Source organism: Bos taurus, chromosome 3 (assembly GCF_002263795.3).
Source record: "Bos taurus isolate L1 Dominette 01449 registration number 42190680 breed Hereford chromosome 3, ARS-UCD2.0, whole genome shotgun sequence".
Lineage (NCBI taxonomy): Eukaryota > Metazoa > Chordata > Mammalia > Artiodactyla > Bovidae > Bos > Bos taurus.
Genome location: NC_037330.1, coordinates 81259176 through 81283252, shown reverse-complemented (window position 1 = coordinate 81283252; position 24077 = coordinate 81259176). Strand labels below are relative to the sequence as shown.

Genomic DNA, 24077 nt, shown 5'->3' with positions numbered 1-24077 from the left:
GTTTGAACTGGATGGGTACCACAGTGACATACTAAGATGGGGGAGATTGGAAGATCACACGACTGGCTTAAACTAACAATCCCAGTTATTGATGAGGACGTGATTGTACTGTAGTGCTCCTCTGTCTCTGTGCCTGTTGACTGCCCACAGCCAGTTCAGAGCACAGTGTGGCAGTTTCTTGTCATGTCAAAGGTTCACCTGCCCTCTAACCCACTCCTAAGTATTTACCTAAAAGAAATAAAAGTATATATTCACAAAAGACTTGTACACAAATGTTGATAGCAGATTATTTGTAATATCCCAAACTGAAAACAACTAAAATTTCCATCAACAGTCAATATTATATATTCAGCAGTTGAATATATAAATAAATTGTGTTGTATTTATAAGCTGAATACTCTCAGCAATAAAATTGTTGATACATGCAATGACATGGAATAATACAGGCATTATGTTGAGGGGGAAAAAAAAACTCAGTAATGAAAGAGTACATGCTGTAGAGTTCAATTTGTATGAAGTCTATGACAGGCAAAACTCATCTATGGTGATAGAGAACTGGATCAGTGATAACTCAAAGTGTCAAGGGAGCTTAACTGGGAAGGAGCTGTAGGGAACTTTCAGGACTAGTGAAAACATTCTGTAACTTGTTTGGGCTTATGGTTTTGCAGGGGCATGCTTTTATCAAAACTTATCAATCTGTGCTCTGAACACTTGTACATTTTATTGAATGTAAATTATACTTTAACAAAGCTAATTTTAAAGGTATTCAACTAACTTTACAACTCTTCTAAATCTAAAGTTACTTCAAATAAAATCTTTTTTAAAAAGGCATTCAAACTCTTCCAGTAAATAGAGACAGTGAATATGTCACCAAACTTCCAAACTCTGATTCTAAAATCAGAATTCATTACAAGAAAGGAAAATTATACGTCAGTATTCTCATAAACCTGAAATGTATAAGTCCTAACCAAAATATTAGCAAATTAAACCCACTGATATATAAAGAAGGGATAGTACATGATGACTAAGTGAGTTTTGTTTCAGGAAAGCCACATTGGTTTAAAATTTGAAAATCAATGCATGTAACTCAGTTAACCAAATAAAGGAAAAATAAAAACATAGACTTATATCTGTTAATCTAGAAGAAATCATTAATACTCGTTCATGATAAAAATTTTCACCAAACTGAGGAATAGAAGAGAATTTCCTTATTTCAATAAAGGGAATCTACAGAAATCAAACCAGCTAATCTTAAAGGAAATCAGTCCTGAATATTCATTGGAAGGACTGATGCCGAAGCTGAAGCTTCAATACTTTGGCCACCTGATGCGAAGAACTGACTGATTGGAAAACACCCTGATACTTTGAAGGTTGAAGGCAGGAGGAGAAGGGGATGACAGAGGGTGAGGTGGTTGGATGGCATCACCAACTCGATGGACATGAGTCTGAGTAAGCTCCATGAGTTGGTGATGGACAGGGGAGCCTGGTGTCACAAAGTGTCGGACGTGACTGAGTGACTGAACTGAATTGAACAGAAATCTAACAGCTAACCTCACACTTAAATGTGAAATGTTTAATCCTTTTCTCCCGAGTTTAGGAGCAAGGCAAGTATCCACATTATCACCGTTTCTATCTGACATTGTATTGGAGTCCTAGCCAGTGCAATGAGGGAAGAAAAAAGTTATAAAATTTGGAAAGAAGACAGTAAACCATTGGTATTCACAGATAACACAATTATATATATACTGAAATCCAAAAGAATATACAAATTTGAAAGTTTGAAAATTAGTAAGTAAATCTAGCAAGGATCTTAGCTCGAAGATGAATATTCACAAATTAACTATTTTTATATATAAGCAATCAACATAAAAATGAAACTTTAAAAATACCATTACAACAGCATCAAAATGTAACAAAAGATGAGTAAGACATTTATGCTGAAAATCACAAAATATATATGGGAGGATTTTTTTCAAGACCTAAAGAAATGGAGATATACAATGTTTACCACTTAGGAAAGACTCAATATTATTACAGTATCAAATCTTCCCAAATTGTAGATTCAGTTCATTCTCAGTCAAAATCTCAGCAGCCTTATTTTTTTTTCTGGCAATTGATAAGGTGGTCTAAAATGGATCTAGAAATGCAAAAGGTTTAAAATAACAAGGCAGTCTTGAAGAAGAACAAAGAGTATCAACAGTCTCAGAGACGAGGACGTACTAGTAAGCTAGAATAAATTGTACTATTATTGGAGCTATTTAGGTCAGATTCCTGTCCCTATACCAGTTATCATTGAAGTCCTGATTTAGAGCTGGAGTAAGATCCAGTCCCCACAGCAGACCACATGGCATGTATGGAATGGGAGAAGAATGGAACAGCTATTGAAGAGACAACCACAGTATCCAGTGTGACAACCTTCATGTATATATTATTTTTAACTGGACCTGAATCTTAATGAGTATGACTTTGCACAGGGGGCAAAAGAGTCTCTAATAGAACTGCTTGTACAGACATGGATGTGTAAGATTGTGGTACACTTAGGATTGTCAGGATACAGTTCTATGTGATGGAGCCTCTGCATGTGAGGATGAATGATGGGAGAAAAGATTGGAAATGGCCAGATGATGAACCACCTCGAATTCTATGTAAAAGTCTTTAGATGTCATCCTATGGAAGTAGATAACCTACTGTGGCTTTCAAGCAGAGACATAATACCCTGGAATAGGGAGAGACCAAGGTAGAGCAATCAGATATGACTGGAGCACAAGGCAGAACGACAGTTAGGAGGCTATCTGGAGTTTGCAGGAGAAAAATGATGAGGCACTTATCCAAGGCAATGAGGAGCCCAGCTGACACTGAGCGCTGGGGGTGCTAAACCCCTCCTTGACTCTTTTCGTGCGTGCTTGCGTTGAATGCTCACAACCACCACTGGAGAAAATTCTGTCTCTGAAGACGTGAAGAGGTTAGGTAACTTGTTCAGAGTCACACAGCTAATCAATAATGGTGCTACCGTGTTTTAACCCAAGCCAGCTAATTCCAGAGCCTGTGCTCTTAGTCATGATACTACGTGACTCTTCATGGTTTATTTGTTGTTGTTGTTGTTGTTGTAGTTGCTAGTTGTGTCTGACTCTTTTTCGACCCCAAGGACTGTAGCCTGCCAGGCTCCTCTGTCCATGGGATTTCCCAGACAGGAATACTGGAGTGGATTGCCACTTCCTTCTCCAGGAGATCTTTCTGACCCAGGGATCAAACCAGTATCTTTTACACTGGCAAGCAGATTCTTTATCAGTGAGCCATCAGAGAAGTCCTCATGGCTTATTAGCTAATTTCTTTTTAGTGCTGAATAATATTCCATTGTCTGAATATACACCACTTAACTTATCCATTCACCCATTGATGGCATCTTGGTTGCTTCTACATTTTAGCAATTATGAATAAAGCTGCTCTAAACATCTGTGTATAAGATTCTGTGTGCACCTAAGTTTTCAGCTCCTTTGGGTAAATACCAAGGCGTGTTATTGCTGCATTGTGTGGTAAGAGTATGTTTAGTTTTGTAAGAAACTACCATGCTATCTTACAAAGAAGCTGTACCATTTTCCATTCCTTATCCAGAGATATTTAAGGATTTAGTCATTAGGCTTTGGCAATGGCTGGGGTGTTGCTTGCATGAAATAGGGCTACCATGATTCTCTTCCTTTAATGATCCTTTTGGTTTCCTTCACTCCCCGCCCCCCGGCCCTTAACTGTGAATTGGTTTCTGCCCTTTCTTTTCTAAACACTTATTCTTTTGGAGTTTGTTTTCCCTAATGGTGTCATCTATCAACTTTTATGTTGATTTGACCTAAATCTCTTATTTCCAGTCCCAATTTCTCAATCACACTCCTAGAGGTCATCACCTACAACCCATGTTTAAAATTAAACTCATATTTTACTTCAGTTTCTCTAGACACTTTCTATTAATAGCAAAAATAACTGGCCTTCTGGGTTTTAGGAGAATATGTGACCCTCAAATTCCTTTACTTTTCACACTCTATCAGGCAGCTGATTCAGTCAGTTCTTTAGCATTCTCATAAATTCATCTCCTCCCCTTCATAATCTTTGCTCCCACCCTAGTATTGGCTCTCAAGATCTCTTGCCTAAGTTACTGAATTCATTTCCTAACTGGTCCCCTTGCATTTAATCTCTCATATAATCTACTCTGCATGCTAGTGCTAGAGAAAACTCTTGCTCAAACATTGATTTCTTAGTTTACTTGCCTTATTTGAGAACTTCTGATTACTCTCTATCACCTAATAAATCAAGATCACTGAATCAACTCTAATCCATTCTCTGCCTAAATTTGAAGACCTATCATTGCCTCATTTCACCTATCTTAATTAAATGCCAATTCTTCTGAAATTGGAACTTTTCCCTCTGGTCAGTTATCTTGTTACTATCACCTCTTCCCCTGGCATCCTCTCTATGTAGGCATGAACACACCACACTCCTTGCCATCTAAGCTATTGTTAATACTGTTTCCCTGGCCCAAAATGCCTCCTTCCTTTGTCCTAGGTCTATATCCAAGTGACTCTTTCCCAAGTGGCTCCAAAATAGTCACAGCTCCCTCCTCCAACTTTCTTCCTTATTGCCACTGCCAAAGACACGTTTTTCACTATAGTCTCCAAATGTCTGTTAAATGATGTGACATTTATTATGTTAATCTATAAAGCTATTCTACTTAATAGTTCAGGTATATATCTTATTTTCCCAACAGGATAATAAACCCTGGTGTTCAGTTTAAAATAATGTCTTCTACTTTTTCATATTCTTAGTGCCAAAAATAATACTCAATAAATTCCTATTACTGGTTGAAACTATAAACACAGGTATTTTTATGCTGTATCTATCCATTAGTAGTTTATCTGAATAATAATAGTAAATAATTATTGTTCTCTTATTTTAAGGGGTTATTTCCTTTATAGAGTTGAAGGTGCAGATATTCCCAAGTGTTCAAGGCATTCTGTTTTGTATATTCACACTATACTAAAGTTATACCTTTTAGGGTAATATTTTTAATTATTCTAGGGGAAGAAGAGAAAGCCCCTGAAGGCTAAGAGCTTGAAATTGAACAGGACACCATTGGGAAGGGAGAGGGTCATGGGTCGTCGTCAAACAGACAGAAAACAATGGAGACGATTGTGCCTGAAGATGGTGTATTTTTTTTCACTAGACAGTATGTTGACAGTTTCCTTCCTCTTGGGTCATTGTTGTCTGCTAAATGATCTGTGACAGCAGATTGATCACAAGCTTTCTCATGCAGGAGATATAATGCAGTCTTTCATTTTGTTACCTCCGTTGCCAAATGCTGAAACATTTTGTTGGCAAATTAATGTTAGTTTAGTATATCATTTAGTAGTATAAAGCACTAAGTGTAGCTCTGGAAGCAATAATAGTAGTGATTAATTTATCTTCACCAAGTTTCAGGTTTCTACTTAAGTGTGATTACAGATGCAATAGCACACTTGAAAAATGTTAGCCTTAAATTTTAGATGTCCATAATTATTATTTAAATAAATGAATGAATTAGTACATTCAGGTATTGCCCTATTACTTTCAAAATTGAGTCGAATACTTAAGCACCTATGATTTACCTATAAAAATTAATGTTAATAACCTATTGTAACTGAAAATTTGCTTCTTCCTCCAGAGCTGGGAATTTAAAACAGACATAAGGTCTTTTACATTTGATGTTTAAGCATCCATTTAAGCCAGTTAATTGATGATTTCACACATCTAAAAATTACCTGAAAGTAGTGTTTTGTTTATAGAGTATTGAGAATCCCTGCATTCAAAATGTTTGTAGGAAAAAAATCGGAAATGCAGTTGTCTAAGAGTAAGACACTGTTTCATAATTCCTGTTTAATACTTTGTAGCAGTCTTTGCTCTTCCATTAGGATTTGGTAACATTAGCACAGAGGAAGGAAATGTGCTGGCAGTAATATTAGAAAAGAGTTGTTTATTTTCCCTCTTTGGAAGTAATCAGATTTCTGTATAAAAATTAAACTAACCTCAATTCTGGTGTTTCTTTTCTCCTCATAAGAAAAAAGAAATAAAGGCGATTTTACTAAAATTCGGCATAGAAATGTAAGAAAGATGTTTATTGTAGAAAGATAAAATATACAGCTGTGATGCTTTATTTAAAGTTCTTTTTACTGTTAGTCACGAAAGGCAGTCATCTTAAACCTACATTTTTTTCTTTTTATAGTATACACACGGATGCACGTTTATACTTATTCTTAAAAACTGGTTTGGCCAGATCTTTTTTGTGATTTGCATGTACTAGTGGAAAATTATGTGAGATTAATTTGTTAGAAATAACCATGCTAGAATTTGCAGATCAGCCTAGTGGTTTGTGGGGGCTCCCCAGGTGGCACTAGTGGTGAAGAGCCCACCTGCCAGTGCAGGCATGTGGTGCCCATAAAGAGGCGTGGGTTCAGTTCCTGGGTACGGAAGGTTCCACGGAGGAGGGTGTGACAGCCCACTCCAATATTCTTGCCTGGAGAATCCCACGGACAGAGAAGCCTGGCAGGTTACAGTCCATAGAGTTGCGAAGAGCCAGACACAATTGAAGTGACTTAGCGCACACACACACACGCTAATGGCTTATAACAAAATATCTGAAAGAGTCCAATCTAATAAAATAATTTTGAAAAGCAAGTTTGCATGCTACTCACTGCCCGATTTTATTTTGTATTTTCAGAACAATTAAACCAGTCTCATTTAGTGATTACTACAAGACATGGTCTGGAATAGCCACATCAAAAGCCACAGAATATTACAGAACTCCATGTAAGGTGATCTAGCCGTGTCTTATTTTGTGGGGAGTGGGATGGTATATTAATCTCTGAACATTCTTAGCTTATCTTGCCTTCAAAGACTAATTGACACATATTTGGAATTTGAGGGTGATAAGCTTCTTTGTTGGTTCTGTGTACTAATCATTCAATAACTGTTCATTTAGTCCCTCTTTTGTATAGAGTCCTGGACTAAAATCTGATCAAAAGCCAGAAGGAAGGATAGACAGTTGGAATAATAAAAGATAAAGTTCTCAGTTTTTTGAGATTTACTTTACTTCCTCACCCCAGAAGGAAGCCTTCAGAGCAGGAGGAAACTTTTTAATTCTAAACACAATTATCCCCAAAGCCAGAGATATTATTAAGTAGAGGAACAGCAAGAAAACCTGGGGCTGCTCAATTATATCAGTGTAGTGAAAGATCATCTGTTACCATCATATAGTAAGAGCTGAAAAGATGCAATGTGAGAGCTGGACAACTTTCTGGTTCCTTTTAACCTAATCTTTAGAGTGCTATGTTCTGATTTGTATCAAAGTAGGTTATCCAGTCTGCACATGTGACTTTCAAGCTATCCAACTGAAATGGTACATTCTAAAGTTATCAATGACTTCCGAATTCTCAGATTCAGTGATTACTTTTTTCAGTCCTTATCTTACTTGAACTCATATTGGCTATGCTCTCCTTATGACTCCATGGTTTTCCTCTTACCTTTCCAAGTGCTCCTCTGCCTCTTTCCTTAGGAATAACTTCTTCATTCAGTATTTGCTGCCCAGCTCTCTCTGGGAGACATCATCCATTACTATGGTTTTCATTAGCCCACATGCCAATAATTCCTAAAGCCTCATCTCTAACCAGACTGTCTTCTGAATTCCGAATGCACATTTCCAGCTATGTAATAAGGTTCAGTTCAGTTCAGTTGCTCAGTTGTGTCCGACTCTTTGCAACCCCATGAATCGCAGCATGCCAGGCCTCCCTGTCCATCACCAACTCCTGGAGTTCACCCAAACTCATGTCCATCGAGTCGGTGATGCCATCCAGCCATCTCATCCTCTGTCGTCCCCTTTTCCTCCTGCCCCCAATCCCTCCCAGCACCAGAGTCTTTTCCAATGAGTCAACTCTTCGCATGAGGTGGCCAAAGTACTGGAGTTTCAGCTTTAGCATCAGTCCTTCCAAAGAAATCCCAGGACTGATCTCCTTTAGAATGGACTGGTTGGATCTCCTTGCAGTCCAAGGGACTCTCAAGAGTCTTCTCCAGTACCGCAGTTCAAAAGCGTCAATTCTTCAGTGCTCAGCTTTCTTTAGTCCAACTCTCACATCCATACATGACCACTGGAAAAACCATAGCCTTGACTAGACGGACCTTTGTTGACAAAGTAATGTCTCTGCTTTTGAATATGCTATCTAGGTTGGTCATAACTTTCTTTCCAAGGAGTAAGCATCTTTTAACTTCATGGCTGCAGTCACCATCTGCAGTGATTTTGGAGCCCAAAAAAATAAAGTCTGACACTAAGGTACTTCATATCTAAGATGTCCCAAAATGAATTCATTATGTTGCCCCCAAACCACTTCTCCATCCCTTATTATTTCTCTTGATCAGTAGTAGATCACCATTCTTGCATTTACTTGCCAAGCCAGAATCATGTACATTTCCTAGTCCACTTTATTTCCCTCATTAAGCCTTAGTGATTTTATCTCCTGCAGCATTACAAATGTTTTCCCTCTACTCCACCTCTATGACCACTGCCTTAATTTGTGATCTCATCATGTTTCATCTCATCCTTGTGATAGTCTGGTTTTAAGAGAACAAAATATCACCTCTCAAAAAATCATATCTAGTTTCAAGGCACAAATAAGAGCAAAAAGAACTTCCCAGGTGGCACTAGTGGTAAAGAACCCGCCTGCCAATGCAGGAGACATAAGAGGTGTGGGTTCGATCCCTGGGTTGGGAAAATCCCCTGGAGGAGAAAATGGTAACCCACTCCAGTATTCTTGCCTGGAGAATCCTATGGACAGAGGAGCCTGGCAGGCTACAGTCCATGGGGTCACAAAGAATTGGACATGACTGAAGCAACTTAGCACACAAGAGCAAAAAGAAGTACTAAACGTAATAAATATAAAAATGTGAGATCAAATTATTTCTAAGAAATTACTTGCTCTTTCAGGATGTTGGTTATTAGTTTATTTTGTAATTACACATTATCTTCCTCACTGATTCGTGGATTAGTGGTTAAGAAAAATAATTTGTTTAAGGTACTTTAAGAAATAGTCTTTAGCAACACTATCAGCATAAAAGAGTTTTATTGATTTTGGTACCAAAATACATGAGCATTGACTTCATTTCTAAGATTTTGATTGACTGCTTCTTAGTTAATTCAGCAAATGCATCTTGAGTATTTGTTATGTAAGAGGCCCTGAGGAGCTCAGATGGGTTCCAGGAGGTGATAACCCTTAACAGACATGTCGAGAGGCAGTTGCCATGCTTCAGGGAACAATTCAGTGTCCAATTCCTTCAACCAGAAAACAAACAGATTGTTATAGGATGGTGCTTTATGGAATAACGTACAAATATATAGAGGCTCTAGAAAACTCCAAGCTGCTAAGGAAATAATGGAAGCACATGCCCAATTAAAGAAAATTGGAAATGATTTCTTAGAATAAAGAGTAATTTTAAAATGGAAGAAATAATGCAGTGTCACTGGCTGAAATTTCTTCTTCAAAAGAGTTTGACACCAAAATATTTAATTTGGTTCTGTTTCTACATCTGTCACTAAGCTAGTATGTAATTCATTCCTTTTTGTGAAGGCAATAGCTGGTAATGGTTACCTCTAGCCCAGAAGAATTTCTGAGACTGATTCTAGCCCTTGGTGCAAGATTTCACAATCACTCTGTCTCTTTTTCCTACAGAGATTTGTATAAGAATGTTTCAAAAGCTTTCCTTCAATAATAACGAGCACTTAATTAAAAAAAATTAAATGTAAACCTTACATGTTCTGCTGGCCATTTTGTCTTTGCATAGTTCAGCTGGCTAAGATCCAATACTATCTTTTTAATGGCTTAATTTCCTGGCAATAATAAAGATGAAGCTTTCAGATTATAGAATGCTCCTTCAACCACTCAGGAATAAAAGAGAAACTTCTATTAACTTCATTTCTACAGTTATATTTTTATCACTGGGAGGATTATTAAACTCTTGTGCATATTTTAAAGAGCTTTTTATTTTATGAGTAGTGATGAGTGGTTATATTATGATTTTAAGTTTTAACTCTATTGCATATCTTTGTGCCACAAATAGTAAGTTTATTCTTGTGTGATACAGAGTAACTGTATAATATAGTTTACAAAGTATATGCCCTATTGGTGTTTTTTTGTTCATTTTTAATTGAGATATAGTTGATGTACAATATTATGTAAGTTTCAAGCATACAATGATAGTCACAATTTTTAAAGGTTATATTCCATTTATAGTTATTATAAATTATTGGCTAAATTCCCTGTGTTGTATATTTCTGTAGTTTGCTTATTTTGTGCCTAGTTGTTTGTATCTCTTAATCTGTATTTTTTAATCATTTCAATATTATTGTTCTTTTTTCACTTATCAACCAATATTTACTGAACACCAAATTTCTGTCATCCATAGTTGTATATGAACCCAATGAGCTGGGCGTTGTTATTACTCTGTTTTACACATGAGAAAACCAAGACCAAGGGAAGCTAAGTAATTTACCTAAAATCACACATGGAATGTGAGATATTGGTAACAGTGTAAATTCTGGATGTATATTGCCAAGACCCTGCAATTTACTAGTAGTGTGACCTTGGGTAAGTTTCTTAACCTCTCTGTGTCCCTGTTCTCTCGTCTGTAAGATGAGAATAATCACAGAACATGCCTCATAACACTGAGACTCCCTAACAGTGCCTAGTGTGCAGTGAGTGCTCAGTAAGTGTGGCTACTGTTTATAGTACAGTTAGGCTGGGGCCCAAAGACCTGAACCGAATCCTCTGATTCCACATTCATTGTTCTTTGTTTATATTACATTGCCTCCATAATATGATATAAAATTGTTCTTTCTCTATAACTTGAGATTTAAATTCAAACCCTGAAGTATGTGTGGTACATTTTCAATAATTACAATTATTTATTCATAATCATAGACAATCATGGGAAAATGTACTGATGATCCACTGTTCTCTGTCCATCACTATAAAATGGCAAATAAAAAGTTTGGCAGAGAACAAACCAATACATCTGGTTGTGGGCAACATCACCTTAATGACAAAATCCGATCCCCATAAGGAAATGTTTATGTTACAGGAAAAGAATTCCTTCAGACCAGTGTACCCTGCGATAGTGAGCGGAGGCTTCCTGGCATTTGTTTGCTGTCAACAAGACAGACCAAACAGCCTGAAGCATCATGGGAATGCTTGCTTTCACCTTGGGATACTTTAATTCCTCGAGCCTTTGAAGTAGCGATGAGGGCAGGTATCTCCAAAAATACATTTAGATGCAAGAGGCAGTATCATCAAATTCCAGTGCAGTGGTCTCAGTCTTGACCACTCATTAGAATCCCCAGAGGAGTTTGTGAAAATTCCTGTGTTAAAGGTGCACCCCCAGACCAATTATAGTAGGGTCTTGGGAGCAGGACCCGGGGAGAGTAGTTTCTACAGCTCCCCAGGTGGTTACAATATTCAAGCAATGGAAAGGCCCTTATGGGAAAAGCCTGATGTCAGAAATTAGAGACTCCTAGTTAAGTGAATTTAGGTTAATCATTTAACTCTTTGTATCTCATTTTTCATTTCTATTCATTGACAAAAATATACTATCCTAAGTTGTTCCTCTATGGTTAGCATAAGGTAGTACGTGTGAAAATAGAACTTACTAAGGTAAGTTAGTGCTTATATATTTCTTTGGACATGACAGTCCCAGAGTGCAAAAAAATTTTTCAGATCAGCCTATACAGATATTGGACAATAGGTGTATCGTGGAAGAAAACAGTAGAAGTGATGTCCTGTAATCCTCAGAAGTAAAGGCAGGAAGAACTATACTATGGAGGCAATAGAGGATGCTTTCTACCAAAGATTACAAAATTGCCACAGTGTCAAGTTCCGGTAGCAATGGGAGATTTTAATGAAGAATTTCTGACAAAATCTCACCAGTTCTCATTTCTTCATTATTCCCCTCTGAACATCATCCACTGACCATATTCTCTGTCTAGACGGCAGGTTGTATTGAAGACAAAAAGATAAGCATTATGATAAGCTTTTTGAGGCATTTAACATTAGATGGCAATGGCACCCCACTCCAGCACTCTTGCCTGGAGAATCCCATGGACGGGGGATCCTGGTGGGCTGCAGTCCATGGGGTCGCACAGAGTCAGACTCGACTGAGTGACTTCACTTTCACTTTTCACTTTCACGCATTGGAGAAGGAAATGGCCACCCACTCCAGTATTCTTGCCTGGAGAGTCCCAGGGACGGGGGAGCCTGGTGGGCTGCCGTCTATGGGGTCGCACAGAGTCAGACACGACTGAAGTGACTTAGCAGCAGCAGCAGCAACATTAGATGGTAGGAGACAAATGAGTGAAAAAACTATGAGAATAAAATTTTTTAAGTCACTCAGTCATGTGTGACTCTTTGCAACCCCATGGACTGCAAGCATGCCAGGCTTCCCTGTCCTTCACTATCTCCTGGAGTTTGCTCAAACTCATGTTATCAAGTCGGTGATTCCATTCAACCATCTCATCCTCTGTCACCCCCTTCTCCCCCTAACTTCAATCTTACCCAGCATCAGGGTCTTTCCCAATGAGTCAGCTCTTCATATCAGGTAGCCAAAGTATTGGAGCTTCAGCTTTAGCAACAGTTCTTCCAATGAATGTTCAGGGTGGATTTCCTTTAGGATTGACTGGGTTGATCTCCTTGCTGTCCAAGAGACTCTCAAGAGTCTTCTTTAGCACCACAGATCAGATCAGTCGCTCAGGCATGTCCAGCTCTTTGCGACCTCATGAATCGCAGCACGCCAGGCCTCCCTTTCCATCACCAACTCCCAGAGTTCACTGAAACTCATGTCCATTGAGTCAGTGATGCCATCCAGCTATCTCATCCTCTGTTTTCCCCTTCTCCTCTTGCCCCCAATCCCTCCCAGCATCAGAGTCTTTTCCAGTGAGTCAACTCTTCACATGAGGTGGCCAAAACTGGAGTTTCAGCTTTAGCATCATTCCTTCCAAAGAAATCCCAGGGCTGATCTCTTTCAGAATGGACTCGTTGGATCTCCTAGCAGTCCAAGGGACTTTCAAGAGTCTTCTCCAACACCACAGTTCAAAAGCATCAATTCTTCGGCGCTCAGCCTTCTTCACAGTCCAACTCTCACATCCATACATGACTACAGGAAAAACCATAGCCTTGACTAGACAAGCCTTTGTTGGCAAAGTAATGTCTCTGCTTTTGAATATGCTATCTAGGTTGGTCATAACTTTCCTTCCAAGGAGTAAGCATCTTTTAATTTCATGGCTGCCATCACCATCTGCAGTGATTTTGGAGCCCAGAAAAATAAAGTCTGACACTGTTTCCCCATCTATTTCCCATGAAGTGATGGGACCCAATGCCATGATCTTTATTTTCTGAATGTTGAGCTTTAAGCCAACTTTTTCACTTTCACCTTCATCAAGAGGCTTTTTAGTTCCTCTTCACTTTCTGCCATAAGGGTGGTATCATCTGAATATCTGAGGTTATTGATATTTCTCCCAGCAATCTTTATCCCAGCTTGTGTTTCTTCCAGTCCAGCGTTTCTCATGATGTACTCTGCATAGAAGTTAAATAAACAGGGTGACAATATGCAGCCTTGACGAACTCCTTTTCCTATTTGGAACCAGTCTGTTGTTCCATGTCCAGTTCTAACTGTTGCTTCCTGACTTGCATACAAATTTTTCAAGAGGCAAATCAGGTGGTCTGGTATTCCCATCTCTTTCAGAATTTTCCACAGTTTATTGTGATCCACACAGTCAAAGGCTTTGACATAGTCAATAAAGCAGAAATAAATCTTTTTCTGGAACTCTCTTGCTTTTTCCATGATCCAGTGGATGCTGGCAATTTGATCTCTGGTTCCTCTGCCTTTTCTAAAACCAGCTTGAACATCAGGAAGGTCACAGTTCACATATTGCTGAAGCCTGGCTTGGAGAATTTTGAGCATTACTTTACTAGCGTGTGAGATGAGTGCAATTGTGCAGTAGTTTGAGCATTCTTTGGCATTGCCTTTCTTTGGGATTGGAATGAAAACTGACCTTTTCCAGTCCTGTGGCCACTGCTGAGTTTTCCAAATTTGCTGGCATATTGAGTGCAGCACTTTCACAGCATCATCTTTCAGGATTTGGAATAGCTCAACTGGAATTCTATCACCTCCACTAGCTTTGTTCATAGTGATGCTTTCTAAGGCCCACTTGACTTCACATTCCAGGATGTCTGGCTCTAGGTCAGTGATCACACCATCATGATTATCTGGGTCGTGAAGATCTTTTTTGTACAGTTCTTCTGTGTATTCTTGCCACCTCTTCTTAATATCTTCTGCTTCTGTTAGGTCCGTACCATTTCTGTCCTTTATCGAGCCCATCTTTGCATGAAATGTTTCCTTTAGTATCTCTGATTTTCTTGAAGAGATCTCTAGTCTTTCCCATTCTGTTGTTTTCCTCTATTTCTTTGCATTGATCACTGAAGAAGGCTTTCTTATCTCTTCTTGCTATTCTTTGGTACTCTGCATTCAGATGCTCATATCTTTCCTTTTCTTCTCTGCCTTTTGCTTCTCTTCTTTTCATAGCTATTTGTAAGGCCTCCCCAGACAGCCATTTTGCTTTTTTGCATTTCTTTTCCATGGGGATGGTCTTGATCCCTGTCTCCTGTACAATGTCACGAACCTCATTCCATAGTTCATCAGGCACTCTATCTATCAGATCTAGGCCCTTAAATCTATTTCTCACTTCCACTGTCTAATCATAAGGGATTTGATTTAGGTCATACCTGAATGGTCTAGTGGTTTTCCCTACTTTCTTCAATTTAAGTCTGAGTTTGGCTATAAGGAGTTCATGGTCTGAGCCACAGTCAGCTCCTGGTCTTGTTTTTGCTGACTGTATAGAGCTTCTCCATCTTTGGTTGCAAAGAATATAATCAGTCTGATTTCGGTGTTGACCATCTGGTGCTGTCCACGTATAGTCTTCTCTTGTGTTGTTGGAAGAGGGTGTTTGCTATGACCAGTGCATTTTCTTGGCAAAACTCTATTAGTCTTTATCCTGCTTCATTCCGTGTTCCAAAGCCAAATTTGCCTGTTACTCCAGGTGTTTCTTGACTTCCTACTTTTGCACTCCAGTCCACTATAATGAAAAGGACATCTTTTTTGGGTGTTAGTTCTAAAAGGTCTTGTAGGTCTTCATAGAACCATTCAACTTCGGTTTCTTCAGCGTTACTGGTTGGGGCATAGACTTGGATTACTGTGATATTGAATGGTTTGCCTTGGAAACGAACAGAGATCATTCTGTCATTTTTGAGATTGCATCCAAGTACTGCATTTCGGACTCTTTTGTTGACCATGATGGCTACTCCATTTCTTCTAAGGGATTCCTGCCCGCAGTAGTAGATACAATGGTCATCTGAGTTAAATTCACCCATTCCAGTCCATTTCAGTTCGCTGATTCCTAGAATGTTGACATTCACTCTTGCCATCTCCTGTTTGACCACTTCCATTTTGCCTTGATTCATGGACCTGACATTCCATGTCCCAAGAAAATAAAATCTGTCACTGTTTCCATTTTTTCCCCATTTATTGCCATGAATTGATGGGACTGATATCATGGTCTTGGTTTTTTCAATGTTGTGTTAAAAGTTTGTACAAATATGGTGGCCTCTGTCCTCTCTCAGATAGTAGACAAAGCAATGGAGAAAATGAGTCTGTAATATAAGAATAATGGGAATATTCAGAAAAGGTGACCATGCCATTTGGGATTTCATAATATATAAGGAAGAGAGTGCCATACGTACTCAAGTAGAAAACATAGGAAAGGCAATTCCAAAGAATTAAGGAAAGACATGAATTATCCTTCAATGGAAACATCAAATTTTGTGAATTCCCTGGTTGCCTAGTGGTTCAGTTCAGTTCAGTTGCTCATTCGTGTGCAATACTTTGCAACCTCGTGGACTGCAGCACACCAGGATTCCCTGTCCATCACCGACTCCCTGAGATTGCTCAAACTCGTTTCCTTCAAATGGGAGATGCCATTCAACCATCTCATCTTCTGTTGTCCCCTTCTCCTGCCTTCAATCTTTCCCAGCATCAGGGTCTTTTCCAGTGAGTCAGCTCTTCACATCAGATAGCCAAAATATTGGAGCTTCAGCTTTAGTCCTTCCAAAGAATATTCAGGACTGGTTTGATGTCCTTGCAGTCCAAGGGACTCTCAAGCGTCCTCTCCAACACCACAGTTCAAAAGCATCAATTGTTTGGCATTTAGCTTTTTTTTTTTTCTATATTACCAATATTTCTTTTTTTTTTAAACTTTACAATATTGTATTAGTTTTGCCAAATATCGAAATGAATCCGCCACAGGTATACCTGTGTTCCCCATCCTGAACCCTCCTCCCTCCTCCCTCCCCATACCCTCCCTCTTGGTCATCCCAGTGCACCAGCATTTAGCTTTCTTTATAGTCCAACTCTCACATCCACACATGACTACTGGAAAAATCATAGCCTTGACTAGACAGACTCTTGTCAGCAAAGTAATATCTGTACTTTTTAATATGCTGTCTAGGTTGGTCATAGCTTTCCTTCCAATGAGCAAGTGTCTTTTAATTTCATGGCTGCAGTCACCATCTCCAGTGATTTTGGAGCCCAAGAAAATAGTCTGTCACTGTTTCCATTGTTTCCCCATCTATTTGCTATGAAGTGATGGGACCAGATGCCATGATCTTATTTTTTTGAATGTTGAATTTTAAGCCAGTTTTTTCACTTTCATCAAGAGGCTCTTTAGTTCCTCTTCGCTTTCTGCCATAGGGTGGTGTCATCTGCATATCTGAGGTTATTGATATCTCCCCCAGTGATCTTGATTCCAACTTGTGCTTCATCCAGCCTGGCATTTCACATGATCTTCCATGTCCAGTTCTTGACCTGCATACAAGTTTCACAGGAAACAGATAAGGTGATCTGGTATTCCCATCTCTAACAATTTTCCACAGTTTGTTGTGATACACACAGTCAAAGGCTTTGGAGTAGTCAATGAAGCAGCAGTAGATGTTTTTTCTGGAATTCTCTTGTTTTTCTATAACCTAGTGGATGTTGGCAATTTGAGCTCTGGTCCCTCTGCCTTTTCTAAATCCAGCTTGTACATCTGGAAGTTCACCGTTCATGTACCGTTGAAGCCTAGCTTGGAGGATTTTGAGCATGATCTTGCTAGCATGTGAAATGAGTGCAATTGTGCAGTAATTTGAACATTTTTTGGCATTGCCTTTCTTTGGGATTGGAATGAAAATTAATCTTTTCCAGTCCTGTGGCCATTGCTGAGTTTTTCAAATATGCTGGGATAATGAATGCAGCACTTTAATAGCATCATCTTTTAAGATTTGAATTAGCTCAACTAGAATTCCATCACCTCTACTAGCTTTGTTCATAGTGATGCTTCTTAATGCCCATTTGACTTCATAATTCAGGATGTCTGGCTCTAGGTGAGTAATCACACCATCATGGTTATCCACGTCATGAAGATCCTTTTTGTGTAGTTCTTCTTTTATTCTTGTTAACTCTTCTTAATATCTTCTGCTTCTGTTCTCTTAATATCTACTGCTTCACTGCTAAGGTCCAGGTTCAATCCCTGGTCAGGGAACTGAGATGCCATAAGCTGCTAGTGTGGCAAAAAAAAATTTTTGTGTGTTTCAAGTCTTTGACTGTGTGGATCACAACAAACTGTGAAAATTTCTTAAAGAGATGGGAATACCAGGTCACCTTACCTGCCTCCTGCGAAACCTGTATGCAGGTCAAGAAGCAACAGTTAGAGCCAGACATGGAACAATAGACTGGTTCCAAATTGGGAAAGGAGTACGTCAAGGCTGTATATGGTCACCCTGTTTATTTAACCTATATGCTGAGTACATCATTCAAATAGTAATGAATGAGTAATGAACAGTACATTTGAGAAGACATTTCTCAACTTTTCCGTGTCTGTCTGTGAAGTGGGTATTATAATGGTAAGACTGCATATCTACAAGTACCCCCATACATAGTAAGAATTCTATTAATGTTAATTATTATAATCATCTAAAAGTAATAATGAATCCTGCTAAGGACTCTGGGGAGTGCAGGTTTGCTTACTTGAAGGAAGGAAGGAATATATTCCAAATAACAAGAAAAAGAATATCAACAAAGTCTATAAGAATATGTATGTATGTGTGTTTGAATTAAATACATTAAAGTATAGATAGGAACATTGCTGGTGAAAATCATGTAACATTAATAGAAAAAAAGGAGAATGACTAAGTTTAAATGTTTTTTGTGTCAATGACAAATTTCATCAAACTGGAAGGCATTAATTAATCACTGTTAAGAAGGAAGCTCCAGATAAGGAGAAGACTGGTAGGGAGCATCAGGTTGGTTAAATAGTTCAGGGCTGTAAACCCAGGACAATTAGAAGAAAGAGAGAGAAAAAGAGATGGGGGATACGGGAGAAGGGAAGGGGAGGAGAGGAGGAAGAGGCAGAAAGCCAGGGGGAGGACAAGGGAGATAAGGAAGGATATATATGTGTGTGTGTGAATGATCTGGCTTAATAGTATTTCATGTAAAAACTACCAGTGCTTAAGCTTAGTAGGTTTTCAATAACTTTATGTGAAACTGATTGAAGGCATAAGGCTTATAATTAACCACAGACATATGAGCCAACGGTGTAATGTGATTTCCAGAATGCCGAGGCAGATCTGAACTAAATTGATCTGTCTGTTTTGAGGGAGACAGCAATCCCACCTGCATCTTGCTATTGGTATGAAGTCAAGATTCTGAGCCAGTTCTGGATAAAAATTCTAATAGGAATATCAACAAAGTTCACCGCTGGGCTGAGAATGGTTAGGTCTCTAGAAAATCATGATTTAAGAAAAAGTTGAAGGAACTAAGACTGCCCTGAGAGCTATCTTCAAATATTGGAGGGATCCTGCCCACGGGAGAGGGATAAATTTACTCAGTATTGCTGAGGGGGTCAGAAGGATGAACAGAGGAAACTCAGATTAAGCCCTCAGATTAAGGAAGGACCGTGTGACCTAAATAACTGTCAGTGGAATGGGCAGTCTCAAAATACAGAGGAGAATTTTCTGTCATTGGCAAGGGATTTAGAGGCTGGATGATCATTTGTTGTAGATTTTTGCTTCATCGAAAATCATGATCTGTAATGTCACATCAGACTCCCAAGGTTTTATTTTTTTCACTTGAAGTGCTGAATTAGAATTTTATTAAACAATGATGTCAGTTTCTATAAGCTATTTTAACACTGTCTTCATTTCTGTAAGTGATATATAAACAATTGTCAGTATAATGATAAGTTCAGTCAGTTCAGTTCAGTCGCTCAGTCGTGTCCAGTTCTTTGCGACCCCATGGACTACAGCATGCCAGGCTTCCTTGTCCATCACCAGCTCCCAGAGGTTGCTCAAACTATGTCCATCGAGTGGGTGATGCCATCCAACCATCTCATCCTCTGTCTTCCTCCTCTTCTTCTGTCTTCAATCTTTCCCAGCATCAGGGTCTTTTCCAGTAAGTCAGTTCTTAGCATCAGGTAGCCAAAGTATTGGAGCTTCAGCTTTAGCTTTAGTCCTTCCAATGAATATTCAGGACTGATTTCCCTTAGGATGGACTGGTTTGATCTCCTTGCAATCCAAAGGACTCTCAACACCAACACTCTCAACACTTCTTCTCCAACACCACAATTCAAAAGCATCAATTCTTTGGTGCTCAGCTTTCTTTATGGTCCAGCTCTCACATCCATACATGACTACTGGGAAAACCATAGCCTTGACTAGATGGACCTTTGTTGGCAAAGTAATGTCTGCTTTTTAATATGCTGTCTAGGTTGGTCATAGCTTTCTTTCCAAGGAGCAAGCGTCTTTTAATTTCATGGCTGCAGTCACCATCTCCAGTGATTTTGGAGCTCAAGAAAATAAATTCTGTCACTGTTTCCATTGTTTCCCCATCTTTTTGCCATGAAGTGATGGGACTGGATGCCATGATCTTAGTTTTTGAATATGGAGTTTTCACTCTCCTCTTTCACTTTCATCAAGAGGTTCTTTAGTTCCTCTTCACTTTCTGCCATAAGGGTGGTGTCATCTGCATATCTGAGGTTATTGATATTTCTTCTGGTAATCTTGACTCCAGCTTGTGCTTCATCCAGCCTGGCAGTTCGCATGATGTACTCTGCATATAAGTTAAATAAGCAGAATGACAATATACAGCTTTGACGTACTCCTTTCCCAATTTGGAACCAGTCTGCTGTTCTATGTCCAGTTCTAACTGTTGCTTCTTGACCTGCTTACAGGTTTTGCAGGAAGCAGGTAAAGTGATCTGGTATTCCCATCTCTTTAAGAATTTTCCACATTTTGTTGTGATCTACATGGTCTTTGTATAAGAGCTTGTATAAGTTACAAAGTTACAATCTGATTATTCAAACAACATCCAATATCATGAAATTTAAGTAAAAAGAATTTGGAAAGTGTCTGAGGATTGTAATGTGACTTGAACTATGATAGTATGTGTTATTGCCATATACCAACTTAAGATATGAATTATTTTAAACTTTGAACAGTTGTTAAAGAATGTATACATAGCTCCTTTTTATATTGTTCCAATTTCAGTTCTTAAAGATCCGAATTTCATTAAACAGTATTATAATTGGAGGAAAGATGATCTAAGACATACTAAAGAATGGAGTTTAAGGTAAGTAATTTTAAGTGTCTAGAATATTTTACTGTGCACCTGAAATATCTATTATTCACTTTCTACTAACTAAACTATTAGAAGAAGCCCATTGAATTTCTTTAAAACCTGAACAAAACTAAGTATCATTTTATCCTTTCATATGAACCCAGATGGGAAATATCTTTGCTATCTACTGGCTTCCAAAGATAGAGACAGGACCTGAGCCACCGTGAAGGGATCTCACAATACTTTTCCTGTTAATTTTCTTGTTTCCATCCTCGTTGTTGTTCAGTCACCAAGTCATGTCCAGCTCTTTGTGACTCCATGGACTGCGGCACACCATGCTCCTCTGTCCGCCACTGTCTCCCAGAGTTTACACAAATTCATGTCCACTGAATCAGTGATGCCATCTAACCATCTCATCCTCTGCCACCTGCTTCTCCTTTTGCCTTCAGTCTTTCCCAGCATCAGGATCTTTTCCAGTGAGTCAGTTCTTCTCATCAAGCGGCCAAAGTATTGAAGTTTCAGCTTCAGCATCAGTCCTTCCAATGAATATTCAGGGTTGATTTCCTTTAGAATTGATTGGTTTGGTCTCCTTGCAGTCCAAGGGACTCTGAAGACTTCTCCAACATCACAATTCAAAAACATTAATTCTTTAGTGCTCAGCCTTCTTTATGGTCCAACTCTCTCATCTGTATAGATCACCAGTTAGCATTTCATCTTTCTCATAGCTTCAAATACCTTTTCTTCTTTCACAGAAGGATTATTCACTCAGGAACCAAGTATATTAAATTAATGAGGAAGTATGTAATTAAATACAATGTTAAATTGTGACAGTATCTTTTGGAATTACTTTTAGACCACATTAAGGAAGGGACCTTAATCTCAGCTTTGGTCTTGTGACTTCCAAAGGCAGGTTTTTTGCTTCATCATGTTAGAGCACAGATTCCATCTCCATTCTGTGGTACTGGCTGTGTTGCAGTGATCATTTATTCTGATGTGTTTATTTCAAAGCATGCGGTGAATGTGCTACCACAAAGCTAGGGGAATTACAGTTCCTATTTTTTGTATTTATTTCATTTTTTAGCTCCTTGTTAGCACTGTGACCTCTTTACTAGGTGAAAATACAGGATTAATAAAAATAGTGTGCTTATTATTAATTTGTGTAGAAACCAAGGCTCTTAAAATAGACTTTCCTGTCCTTTAATATCATAGTTCAGATCGAGTTTTTCAGTTGGAGACTTTTTTTCAGATAATTTCTGCATCAGCCTTCCTTCGAGCCAAAATGGAGAAAAGCTTTTGCATTAGATGGATACTTTTCCGCTTTCAGAGTAAATTGCAAGCATTAGAAAAGTTTTTACAGAGCAGAAGTTGAAGAAGTATGAGCATGGTTTTTGTGTTTTTTTCTGGAAGGCATGTTTCAAGTTTCGCTTAAAGAAACCTACGTAGAATATAAGGTTAATTTTGCTTTGACATGACTTCCTTCTCAATTTCCTCTGACAGAATTACCTTGTTTTATTTGTTTGATTATTGATTCATTATGTAAGGCCAGTCCCAGAGAACTCAAAATGTAGAAGGAGTAGGACAATGTCATTTTCACCTTATCCACCCACTTCTCCCATATGGCTGAAATAATTGTGAGCTGTTGGAGTGCTAGAACATTTTCCAAAATACATTATTTTGAAGTTATAGGTCAGATTATCATGTGCATGGTAACCCTGTCAGAATAAAACTCTCACACCTTATGCCATCTGGTGGTTGATGAGAATATATTTAGATCAGATGATAACAAAACATTGATTTAAACAATATTTAAAGTGTTTAAAAGATATATTTATCTACATAATTTTATTGCATGCAAAAATATAAAGTATGGTAGAATCCGTTTTTTAAAATAATTAATAAAAATCTTGTTTATCAAAATATATAAGGTATAATAAAGTAGTCAATTCACGAAATTCAAGTAAAATTTTTGGGAATTTATGCAAGTGAGTAGTTGGTCTATGTGTACATGGAATATAATACTTTATGCATCTCTATGGTTTTAATATTTGAAAATGCTTTCCTCACAAGGAAATTTCCCCTTTGAAAAAACCCAGAAAATGCAAATTGAGAGTCTTTCATCTGCAAAGTTCAGGAAAAAGACTTATCCCTTCTGCCTCGTGGCCCTCTCCCTACTGTCTTCCCATCCCCCCATCAATCAAGACTGATTCATAAGCTACCCTAAATTTTTTTTTTTTTCTTCCCTATTGTTTGGGAACATAGGATCTTTTCACCACTTTGTGCTTTCTGCCTGGGATATCTTTCCCAGCAGGGTCTCAAGTTAGGATTTGGTTTGAGTTAAAAGGTGGGACGTGAGGCACTTAAATGCAGGGACATGGGAGCCAGACTTTTTGCATCTGAATCCTGGCTCTGCCAGTTACCAATTCTGTGACCTCGGGCATGTTATCTGACTGCTTTGTCCCTCAGTTTCCTTATCTATTAAATGGCAGTAATAACTCTACCCACCTCCCAAGGAGATTGTGAGGATTAAATATACTGATACGTGCATGTAAACGCTTCAGACAGTATCTGGTACATGTAAAGTACGCCCCACTTGCGGTTCACTGTTATTCATCTTTTCCTGGCTGTGGCCCTAGATCAACTGTCACATGCAAACTCTTCCTTTCTGGGCAGCATGGGGTAAGGGGGTGGGCTATAGTGTCAGACAGATCTTGGGCAAATTCTTACCCTCTCTGAGCTTATCTCCTTATCTGTTATATGAGATATTACCTACTTTGCAAAGTGGTTTTGCATTTGATCTCTTGAATGAGATCGTATATATAAAAACCACATAGTGTTAGCATATGGACCTTCAGTAAATATTAGTTCCCAAGGAGAGGGGCTGACAAAAGCCCATGTTCCCCAACTTTTTAGAGAATAAAAATAGAAACATGTAAAATTGTTGAAATTTTCTTAGTCTAGAAACCAAAAATCAACACCTGTCAAGGCCACATGTATTTCAATCCCACTCTACCCATGGTTCTTTTCCCTTCTCTGTCCTGTTATCTCTTCAGCTGGCAAAGTGCCCCACAAGGATGGCATGAAGATCCAACTCAAGTGTGTTTTGTGGAACAGTCCCTGCTTCAGGCTCCCATGTCCCCCCATCCTGTCCTTCTGCAGTGCTCTGTCCCTGTCTCTTTCGGTGCCTGTGGTAGGGAAATTCATCTGTTCATGCAGAATGATAGGGGCAGGACTGCTTTTGTAGCTTTGTATTCTCTGCACTTAGGCTGGTACCTGGCAACTAGTAGGCACTTGATTCGTGTAAGTTGAATGATACATACGTACCC

The 24077-nt window shown here is 38.7% G+C and overlaps 1 protein-coding gene across 6 annotated transcripts in view; it reads left to right on the top strand.

Moving 5' to 3' along the window:
- UBE2U (ubiquitin conjugating enzyme E2 U) overlaps window positions 1-24077 on the top strand; it is a 70231-nt gene that overhangs the window by 31923 nt on the left and 14231 nt on the right. For 3 of the 6 annotated variants that reach the window (XM_059884921.1, XM_024989798.2, NM_001099193.1), the window contains 2 exon segments: window positions 6740-6828; window positions 20685-20766. In XM_059884921.1, the coding sequence (XP_059740904.1) occupies window positions 6740-6828; window positions 20685-20766 (171 nt within the window). 6 annotated transcript variants of the gene reach the window in all.